The sequence below is a fragment of the Echinops telfairi genome, unplaced genomic scaffold (genome assembly GCF_000313985.2).
Source record: "Echinops telfairi isolate 266 unplaced genomic scaffold, ASM31398v2 ScPeMD7_7457;HRSCAF=8495, whole genome shotgun sequence".
Lineage (NCBI taxonomy): Eukaryota > Metazoa > Chordata > Mammalia > Afrosoricida > Tenrecidae > Echinops > Echinops telfairi.
This window is the reverse complement of record NW_022111357.1, coordinates 28773476-28785351: the sequence shown is the minus strand read 5'-3', so window position 1 is coordinate 28785351 and position 11876 is coordinate 28773476. Positions and strand designations below refer to the sequence as shown.

Genomic DNA, 11876 nt, shown 5'->3' with positions numbered 1-11876 from the left:
AAAAAGCAAACAAGCAAGACTTTGTCTCACATACTTTGGACATTTTATTAGGAGAGACCAGTCCCCGGAGAAGGACATCATGCTTGGCAGAGTGGAGAGGCAATGAAAATGAGAAAGGCCCTGCACTGACACAGTGGCTGCACTGATGGGCTCAAGCATAAGAACGGCTCCGAAGACGGCAAAGGACTGAGAAGTGTTGAGTTCTGTTGCAACGAGGGTCGCTTTGAGTCAGAACTGACATGAGCGTCCTAACCACCACCACCACCACCACCTGTTACTTAACAGCCAAGCGCTTATCACTGTTCCAGCAGAGCTCCTTAAAAATGAATTCTACAGCTGTGCACATTTCAAAGCAAGGTAATGCCGTAATAAATAAAAAGATGGAGACATTATAATAGAGAAAAAACTATTTGGGCACTAAGTTCACCCAGAACATCTGAGTACTAGGTTAGAGTGCTTCGGTCTTTAAATTAAAAAAATAAAATAAAAGTGATGCAAATGCCAAATAAAATCTCACCTATTTGATGAGCTGACACCCCTACGACTTTCCCATCTTTATGTTAGGAGTGAACTATATTCCAACAGGGTAAAGGAGCCTGTCTCCCCTACAGTAGCCCGGCAAACAGAAGCAGCCAAGCAGACCATTGCATCAGTTGTGAGTTGACTAGCACGGGGCCCTGCGCCAGTCTGGCCACTGCTGGCCGTCAGCCCTCCAAGCAGAATGAGAGGAGCTGACGAGAACTGTGTGTTCTCAATGAAAGCCACCTTGGTGCAAGGAAACCAGTTAAAACTGATCGACTTTCATCTCCGAGTGTTTCTTTCTCTGCCTGCCTTTGAAGCCAAATAACTATCCGTTTAAAAACATGACATAGCTAGCAACTTTAACATTTAGCTAAAAAAAAAATTGAAATCTTGATTAGAAAACGGAGAACTAAAAGGACATGTGGGGAACAGAGGGATTTCTCTTAAGTTGTCTCCCCAAAATATATGCCAGACTTAGCTTGAGAATAATTGTTCTCTAGGCAGCGAAAATAGGTCAGAGGTTATTCTCCTTAACATCAGCCATCTAGAACAGCCAGACTGCATAGTCTGACTCACCCCAAATAGGGCCCATTCCTTTCTGTTATTGTTCCCTCGAAGCAGTGCCCATAGGCAAGCCTGGGACCACTCTAAGATGACTAAGCTTAGGCTACTATAGCACATTCGCCCCTAGGTCATCCCCCTCCTATTGCTTGTATTGCCTATGTTACAACCCCTCTCTATGACGTAAGTTGTTATCTGCTACCAGGGGGCTTGCATGCCTCTCAGGATAGTAATTGCCTGCTTTATTGTATGAGACACCAGAATGATCAAACCTGCTCAAGGATGAATTGTATTGCCCCTTTCTGTGATGTATGACTCTATGATGCATGGTTAGCAATAAATAAGGATGCTCCCTGGTTCTCGGGAGGGTGGCTGGAGATGGTGACTAAGGAGGATGAAGCAGCGGCTTCTTCTCTGACGGCTAAGCCCCCTCCACGAGGACCACCAAGCTGGGCTGAGGTGAGCAATGTTGCTATGTATCATGTAATGTGTCTGACTGTATTATTGTAATAACTCTCATGCTCTTGATGTCTTTAATATAATACTTATATATCTCAACCGTACAATTGTGCATTACTGAACCCAGAAGTAGTATTACTGAATTCGTAGGAGTAATCAGTGGGTGGGGGCTGGTACCTCACCCTCCATCGGCGTCGATATTTGTTAATTTAATACTACAAGGACATCTTTTTAATGTATAAAAACATGCATAAGGCTTTGAAGATACGCTTGATGATAAAAGCAAGCAATAAATCCATTCACAGTACCACATTACTAGAATTAGCTGCTGGGAGAGACAGAATGTGATTACAGACTAGGATTTTAAAGCCAGATGGACTGGATGTGGATTTCTGATCTTCATGTAACTCTGGGTAAAATATTTAATTCTACCTCAATATTTTCATCTGTAAAATGGAAATAATAAGAGTACTTTCTTCTCATAGTTTGCGCTGAGGATGGCAAAGCACTTACAAGTGCATGGTAAAGCTGTTAGCTATTATTATGATTACATATCTGTCCCTATTTCCCTAATTTAAAACCATACAGTATACAAAATTTAACTACGAATACACAGGGGGGAAATCCTCATTTTAAAAATGCAAAACTATAGTATTCAAATGATTCATAAAGCTAACCAGGACAAGTAGAAAGGAAAATGCACAGTGTTTAATCATCTAACACTATATTTTAACATAACAATAAATTTAGGGAAGCAGAAATAAAATGTAACTGGGAGTTTAAGCAGAAGTCTTTCTTCCCTGGTTGATTTTGAAATAAATAAATAGACCTTTCTACTTGCTACAGTACCTTTGATAAGTCGATACCATTGTTTGCAGACGAGGGCTGCCGTTTTGTGCTCCTGATACGGCGAGAGAAAGGACAGGATATACTCCAAAACCTCTTCCGGCAGTTCAGACATGGATCTGTTATGTCTCGTCTCGTGGGTCTCCAGGGCGGGATGAGACTCCTCATCGTGCTCCATTGTCCCTTCCAGCACAGTTTCTTCTTGGTCCACAGCCATGAAGCTGTCATCCTCACTGTCCGAGGAGCTGGCCATGACATCCCACTCAACAGCTGTGTAGGAAAGAAACAAACATCAGTCTACACCTCAGAAGGTGTGAAGCAACTCAGGCATGTGTGAAGCTGTTCATGATCTCTTTTCCATACTTAATGGGATAGCTGCTCTGCAGCACTTTCCCACACTAGATACTTTCATTTGCCAAGGACAGTTCACAGACCAAGCCCATCCCAGAGATCTAATAAATCCCCAAAGGCTTCTGATGGCATTTTCTCTCCCTTGAAAACCAGAATGACAACTGAATTCTTGTATAACCATAAAGCCTGAAAGGCTGAGAGGATCGGACTGGCAGGTAGCAAGGGAAGAGCAACTAGCCTCCCTTATCTCATAAAGATCCACGGCCTCAAACTTACAAGGGAAAACTACCTATGGGTAAGCCTAAGAGGGATGAGAACACATTTGGAGGACGTGGGTCAGAAACTAAGTTTTCCTAGCTTGTATACAAGATAATTCACTTAAGAGGAAAACAAATGCACATGTATCAAGAAAATATTTAACTAGCTCAAATACTGAATACAAGGCAGTTTTCCACCTTCCCTCAAAATTATATTTATAACAAATCCAGGCATTACACCAGAAAAGCAGCGTACATGAGGGTAAGTTAAAAACAAACAAGACAGGTACAAAATGAAAATATTTATTAAGTATCAAAATGTGAAGCTATTGCTTCTCCTTATGTCCTCCATCTAGGTTTATACACTTCTGAGGACAGTGTTTCCATCTCTCCAACCTTCCTCCCAAGAATTCGGGGCTCTTTGGTTTATACCACATCAAAATGGAAGGTGTGGTATCCTCAACAGATTCAAATTGTGTTCCAGCGAAATGGTATTTTGAGTTCTGAGAACAAAAAGTAGTCTGAAAGCGCACTAGGGTAAGGCTTCCCCATGAAAGTCTTGTAGGAGAGCACTTGCCATCCCCCTCAAGGAATAAACAGATATACAGGGGTCTCGATGGGAAACACTCCTTGGCACAACCCTGTTCTCACCAATGCAGCTTGTAACTTTCTTAAAATGTCTTCAAACAAGCATCCCTGATTGTCCTGTGTCTGAGAAAAATCTATCAAGATTAACTCTTTGAAATTCCGCCCCCCCCACCAAAAAAAAGCCCCCAAACCTGTCATCATAACTTTCTGAGCTGACCCAGAGTCCCTCGGAAGCCAATGTTTTGATTAAACTTTTTTTTTAAGGCACCGTAACAAGACTAGACAAATGTATTACTGAGAGAACTTGTCTACATCCATTCACTGATCACGAAGCCAGGTTTAAACACACTTTGTTTGGAATAAGTCCATGTAGATGTAAACTAAAATTCTGGTAAACTCATTGCCATCGATTCGATGATGGACTCAAGTGACTCCTTGTGGGTTTCCAAAACTATAACTGTTTACAGAAGTAAGAAGCCCTGTCTTTCTCCCTTTAGTGGCTGGTGATTTCGAACTGCTGATCATGCGAGTCGCAGGCCGACTCATAACCATTATGCCACCTGCTGTGGTATGTACACACAAATTCACAAAGTGGTTCACTGCTGTATTATTCTCTGTGGTAAAAACTGGAAACCACTCAAGTAGCTGTTAAAGGCCTGGTGCAGACCCAGCAACGCCTGTCTAAAGACAGTAAGGAATAAAGAGCGCAGAGAGAGGGGGCCATCTATTAGGCGGAAAGAGCAAGGTTCGTAGATTGCTGTTTGGCTAACACACTGGCCGGAGCTGCCCTCGAGAAGAGCATGACCTGGCACCAAAGCTGAGGTATTTCCTGAGGAAATAGCAGCAAGTCCTTTCTTGAGGAGGCATGTGAATTCATTTTATTATTTATAATACAACAATTTCCCTTGCTCCATACACATCTACCCAGGCTACGCAAGGGTAACTCACCATATAATTTCTAGTATCCTCACTAGCACTGATCAGAATAAAAAATAACAAGAGTGAGCTTGAAATATTCTTTGGAGCACTGGGAAAGATCTGAAATGTTTCAAAAGGAGTAGGAGACGAGGCGAGAACAGAAGCTTCCCATCTCAATACTATCACTACTATAACTCATAATGCTAATTATGTACAGCTTTAAAAACTGGAAGACAGAACACATAGATGGTGCCCAGCTACGACTACCCCTGACCACTCTGACCAGGATCACTGGTCACAAGACACAACCTGGGTCAGAATAGTTAAAAAATGTAGAATAAAATCCAAATCGGAGCGGGAGGGGGACACAGACAGGACGAGACTTACTGGTCTGAAAAGCAACTGGAGGGCCCTAATCTTCTAATTTAAGACTGAAACAATCTCTACTCGCCAAAGTTCAGCTAGTTAACAGACGGACCTAGAAAATAAGCACCCAGAAAGACTGTGCTCCTGAGTTAGGAAAATCAACTAAGACCAAAGGGGCAACATTTGTTCAAAACCCAAGATGAGAAAGTCGAAGTGCAGGGAAACCTGATGAGTGCACACAGAGAACCCAGAAAGGAAGGGGAGCGGGCTGACACACGTGCAGATAGCTACAAATGCCACAGAACAGTCTATGTATGAACGATTGATGGGAAATTAATTTTATTTATAAACGTTCACCTAAAGCACAACAAAATGTTCAAATACCTAACTCCTTGCAGTATGGGATGAAAAGGGGATGACAGCATTTCTCTCTTGCCCTCAAAAATAGAGAGGAGTATGAAGTTTGAGTTTAAATCATTTCATTTAAGTGAACAAAAGAGTTGTGCGGAAGCAGACATACGGTAACTAGTTTACTCAAATTGAAGTCTTGGAAACGCCACGGGGCCGCTCTAATCTGCTCTAAAGGGTTGTTATGAGTTTGAATGGACTCAGTGGAGATGGGTTTGGCTTTGATTACTTGAACTCCAAGTTGAACTTACTGGAGACGAAGGCCTTCTATCAAGATTCCTTGTTTCCAGCCCTAACTCCTACTCTAAAAAGTACTCGCTGCCATAGAGAGCCCCTGTGGTTTTCCGAGACTGTAACTCTTTACGAGAAGAGAAAGCCTCGTTTTTCTCCTGCAGAGGACCAGGTGGTTTTGAACTGTAGAACTTCTGAATTGTAGACCAATGCCCAACCACTATGCCACCAGGGATCCCTTACTCTAAAAAGTACTGAACTCAAAACAGACCCATTGCCACTGAATCAATTCCGACCCACTGTGACTCCATAGAACAGGGTAAAACTGCCTCCTGGAGTTTCCAAGGCTGTAAGTCTGTGGAAGCAGACTGCCACCTCTTGCACCTGCAGAGCAGTGGTGAATATACACTTTTTTTTTTTCCCTGACAAAAATCAGAATGGCTCACTGTGTATTTCTCTACCAGGAAAAATGTCACTTACCATATTCTTTTTGTTTTTTCATTGTATGTTATTATTTTTCACCTCCCACTAGCTATATCCTCTAATTTATTGGTTTTTCCACTCAGTCCTAAAATTTACCAAGGAAAAGAGTCCAACAAAACAGAGTTCTTGAGTTTGGCTGTATCTTTCCCACCTCAAATCAGTTGTTCCCTGAACATTTTGACAGTCTGTGGACCTCGAGTCTGTCAAACTCAAGCAATAGAGGTTGTAAGAGATTATTTATATTACTGTTTTGTGAACATTCTTCCCAAGTAAAATAAAGTTTGGTTCAATAGAACAATTTCCCTTTCCAAATCTTTTCAAAATATAAGTAACTTGTCAGCTACTAACTCATAACAGAGACCCAATAGGACAGAGTGAACTGCTCCTAAGAGTTTCTAAAGCTACAAATCTACGAAGATAGAACGGAAAGCCTCCTATTTCTCTGACAGAGCAGCTGGCGGGTTTAACCACTGCACAACCAAAGCTCCTTAAAAACACAATCACCAAAAACCCTCCTGCCACTGAGTTGACTCCAGCTCATAGGCACCCTGCAGGACTGAGGAGAACGGCCCCTTTGGGTTTCTGAGCTGTCCATCTCTACAGGAGCAGAGAGTCAGCGTTCTCCCATGGAACGGCTAGTGGATTTGAACTGCTGACCCTGATGTTAGCAGCCCAACACAAAGGAAAATACACTTAGTAAGTCTAAATAAAAGGATTCCTGTCATCAAATACCCAGCTTTGAGCAATCCTCACCATTCCAACCTTTCACGGTCCACAAAAACATCCAACCACACGCCCAGGGGCAGACTTGCTCACTTGGCACAGGGCCCAGATGCCAACAGCAACACACAGGGATGGGCTCAGATGCAATTCCTCTGTAATTACATGCCCAGCACCAATTTGCTCAGCCCTTCATTTTCACTCCCATGATTAGGTCATGAAATCATCACCCATGTTCCCAGAGGATACAGATGCATTCTCAAACTCTTGAGTTACAGTTTTTCCTCGTGTTCATGCCAAAAGAGTATCTACAAAACATTTTACATTTAAGTGTATTAACTCAGTAAATGTAGTTTTCATCAAAGTCTTTCTTTAAAAAATCTTCCTCACCCTTCACACTGGTTAGGCCTTCTCCGTTTCTGCAAACTGATGGGGTCTTTAGGAGAAAGTACACGCTGCACTGTCTGCCATCTGAGCCCCTTGAGAAGTGGAGGGGAGAGACTTCTAGGCATCTTTGCTTGGCTAGTACTTGGCATCTAGATGAGAACAAGGTCTATTGACTTTGCTACTCAGAGCACCCATGTGCTGAGTCATGTTATTTATAATAGAAATTACATCATGAGTCCATCCAGGAAACAGCAGACCCTACCCTTATATGTCGCTGGATGCTGTCAAGATATTTTATTGGTCAAAATTAGTATACCTCTCTTGTTCTTTGAGTTTTGACCTTTTAAGGACAGATTCCCCAGCTCCACCCACTGACCTTTGCTAGGTCAAGAGGGATGACCCTGACGAAACTGTTGCTCAAGCCCTGTAGAATCTTCCCGGCTGAAAACTACTCTTATGGAGCTACATGCAAACCTGTTTGTAGAATCTCAATACCTTGCCATTCTGAGGTACAAGCTAAGGTTAAGCTTTTAAAGCTGGGAAAGTGAACTGTCTCTAGCATCATGCCAGGATAAGTTATAACCATCTATCCAATCTCTGCCATGATTTAAAAGAGCAGATCACAACAATGACTCTGAACCTGTTGGAGGAAACTGATAAACTTGTAAAGAGTTAGAATCTTTTAAAAAAAACCAAAATAGAAATGAGATTATTTTATTATCCCTGTAAAAGTCGTTATCAGATTTTGGCACTGTATTTGTGATTTTGACTCAGTTGTGCCTTTGATTCTCATGCCAGACATTTGACAATAGTCTTAAAGAACACATCTTTATGCAAATTGGAGTATACATCATTTACCTAAAAGGAGGACGAAGATTTAAAATGCCATCAAACGACCGCTGCAGTTTCCAAAGATGTTCTTTTTTAAATGCAGTTTAAGGAATGTCTGACCCATACTAAAAGAAAGCACTCACTGCAAGGTAAGGAAAATGCAGCTGGATGGACTGGAACTGGCCTGCCATCTTCAATCAGCACGAAACTTCTGGGGCTCAGGGAGAAAGCAGTAATCCTGCAGACTTCGCCATGCACCCGTGAGGTCGCCTCTTCAGCAGCAATCCAAAATACCCTCCCAGCTCACCGCCATCAAGTTGAGCCGACTCACATGGACCCTAGAGAACAGGGGAGCACTGCCTGCCCTGTGGGTGTCCAAGAATGTATGGAAGCCCAAAGCCCTGTCTTTCTCCTGAGAAGCAACTGGTGACCTTGTAGTTAGCAGGGCTCCTCCTCAGCTGCAATAAAGTGAGCTGAAAAATTATAAAAGCTAATGTTGGAAATAAATGGGGATTTACAGAAGATTGTGATATGATTATAAATGCCGATTTCCTGCAACTCTTTGGAATAATTAACAATTGGAGACTATAATGATTTACCAATAAGAGACAATACTGACTACACCTCACCTTTGCACAATGTTTTGTGTAAGTATTTATGTAAATCTATCCATCCTAGATGACGAGCACAACCTCAAAAATCAGCCTTCTCCTATACAAGTAAATGCACATGCAGGTAAAGGTGTATCTGAGTCCCATGTGCTACACATTCAGGTGGCTTCAAAGAGTTAATGGGAAAAACTAAATTAAAAGATAATGGAATTTCCCTCCATAAACCTTCTGAAGTCCCCTTAGAGATCAACATATATAGCAAACCACATAGAGGGCAGTTACAGAGTCTCCCTAGATATTAACAAGCACTCACAGAGTTGGTTTACTGGGTTAAAATAACCAAGCAACTCACAGGATTGTATTATTGGGTTAAAAGTCTTGAAACCATAGCAGGGGCACAGCTTGGTCATATGGTCATACTTCACAAAGATAATGTTCTATATCCTAGTCTTTTGAGGTGAATCTGGGGTCTTTAAAGCTTGAAAGCAACAACTAGTCTCTACTTGGATGGAGCAGAAGAGAATGGAGGAAACCAAAGATTTAAAGAAGAAACTAAAAGCCCACACGAGACCTGCAGCCACCTGAGACCAGAACTGGAAGGTGGCCAGTTACCACTACCATCAGTTCTGACTAGGGACACAATTGAGGGACCTGGATAGAATGGAAGAAAAATATGGAACAAAACTCAAGTTCCTTTAAAAGGGCAAGACTTAGCTGATTAATAGAGAGTAGAGGAACCCCAGAAACTATTGCTCTAAGATAAGCTTGGATGTGGAATTTAAGCTATTTCTGCGGGTTGCTTTTCAGCCAAATAATAGATTGGCTTATAAAATAAACAATGTCACCCATGAGTAATGTACTTTCTTACACAATGAACTATATGAGGTCAAGCAGTCAACATTTATACAAAAGCAGAAGGGAAGAGATGTTAGATGAATGGAAATAAAGATAATATTGAAACTGTAAAAAAACGTAACTGATGGCATGACACGATTTGTATAACAAGTCCCCCACAGTACAATTTGTATAATGATTGTTAGAGGGGAATCTAATTTACTGTATAAACTTTCACCTGAAACACAATAAAATATTTTAAAATATTAATATGAATATTATACAAAGGAGTTTGAAAAAGGTTAGGAACAAACAATCAAAAGATAATGGATGTTTTCCCATGAATTTTTGAAACCCCCTTCCTTCATGTGTATTATTTATTCCACCATCATTATTATCATGGTACCAAGTCAAATGAAAAAGTGATAGAAAGTGGAAAAATGATTAAAATATGAAATTCTACCTAATTTCATGCATTCAACTAGTTATCAACAAAATATTTTCTATATGCAAAAATACTGTGTTTAGATACTAAAGGAGCTACTTAAAGAGAGAATATCCCAGTATTTGCTTTCAAAAAGATATAACCCAGTAAGGGCCAAAGATACATACATAAATAATTTGGACACCGGACATTATACAATAAATGACCAAAGAACAAAACAAAAGGCCAACTGATTTTTGCAAAACAAGTAGGATTTCAGAACCAAATGGGGCAAGGTGGAGGGCAAATGATTTTCAAATTACGGTTTCTTGAAGTGATACAGTAGAATTATTGTTCCTTTAGACTAAGGGGTAAATCCTACTTTACTAAATGAGTATTTTACCCCATCACAGACTGAAAATGTTTTATCTACATTAACAGAAACTTAAAATCTGCAGACTCCTTAGTTCCTCATAGTCAATGTTTTGACCAACAGAGTCTGGAAATTTAAAAATTGGCATAACTGCTATTGCTATTAGCAAACTGTTCACTATTTTTACAAGAAGATTCAGAGAGTTGTTTCTATAAAGCATTCCAACGTTAATAACTGCAACAGTTCATTATTTAATCTGGCTCTTGTAGCCATAGCTTTCGTTACTCTTACCAAGATGGTGGGGGAAGCTACAGATTGTTACATGATTCAGCGGCAAGTAACCGCCACCCTCCAAACCAAACCCTCACGCACTGTCATCGAGCCTATGCCAACTCAATGTGACAGAGTAGAACTAATTGCCCTGTGGGTTTCTGAGACTGTAACTCTTTACAGGATTAGAAAGCCTTTGTCTTTCTCCCTCAGAGTGGCTGGTGGTTTTCCACCAACCACCTTGCAGTTACCAGCCGAACACGTAACAACTATGCCAACCAGGGGTCCTCTAATTACCACCCTATTGAGTATAAAATCCGCCATCTCAGAAGCAGGATGCAGGAGTCTCACTACCAGCAATAGAGAAGAGCCAGGAGGGAAGCACATCTTTTGGACCCTGAGATCCCTGCACATGGAACTCCCTTGATCCAAGAGACAGTTTTGACACCAGACAAGGGGTAGAAGAGAAGCATCAACAGAACCAAGGGCTACTACAGCATCAGACAGAGCCATAGACTTGTCAGCCCACAGAATAAGTAAAGCGGAGTGTTTTTGGAGCAAGAGACTGGTTTGTGGAGTAGGGTTCCTCTGGGCACTTAATGGGCTGGGGTGGGAGGAGGCCGAATTTGCCGACTCAGAGCTGAAGTTGAGTGCTTTCAAGTTGAAGTTTACAGCAGAGTAGCATGCTCTTTGTGCATTTTCCGGTAGCCCTAAGAGTTTTGAACATTGCTCAAGCAGCCATAGGGCCAAGACCTGCTTGTAGGCACAGCAGATAAGACACTACCCTAACTAAACAATTATATCCTAAGCATTTCTCACAGAATTGTACCCGGCTAATTTCCCCAATAAGCCCCATAATCAGAGTATTACTTGCGGTACATGGGGTCACCATAATCTGGGGGCTGACTACACAGAACCTAACAACAGTAACAAACTGTACAAAATGAAAAGTGAATGCAGCACACTGCAGACACATTCAAAGGACACTGACCTCTTCTGCTATGTCCCCAGAACCCTAAGTCCCGGCCTCAAAACTGCAGCTGTTGGTCGGACTTCCTCGCTCGCTGTTGGTCGGACTTCCTCGCTCTTACAAGGGAACCACAGAAAAGCACTGCTTTTCCTATATCAGTACCTGACAGACACATGTTTAATTATTTTTTAATGGAGTGGGACTATATTAATCTTATTTTGCATTTCACACATCGGTTTGTTTTAGAGATCTTTTCATGTCGATATATACGAAACTGGTCACATTCTTGAAGACTGCTTTAAAATTCTATTCTTTTTTAAAATCATCTTATTGGGGGCTCATACAACTCTTATCACAATCCATACATCCATCCATGTGTCAAGCACATTTGTACATATGTTGCCATCATCATTCTCAAAACATTTGCTTTCTACTTGAGCCCTTGGTAGCAGCTCATTTCCCCCCC

At 41.4% G+C, this 11876-nt stretch overlaps 1 protein-coding gene across 1 annotated transcript in view; it reads right to left on the bottom strand.

The window, feature by feature from the left end:
* Positions 1-11876, bottom strand: part of FBXO42 (F-box protein 42) — a 120830-nt gene that overhangs the window by 57914 nt on the left and 51040 nt on the right. The window contains exon 2 of the mRNA XM_004705157.3: positions 2392-2658. Coding sequence (XP_004705214.1) covers positions 2392-2641 — 250 coding nt within the window. The 5' untranslated portion in view covers positions 2642-2658. The remainder of the gene's footprint in view (positions 1-2391; positions 2659-11876) is intronic.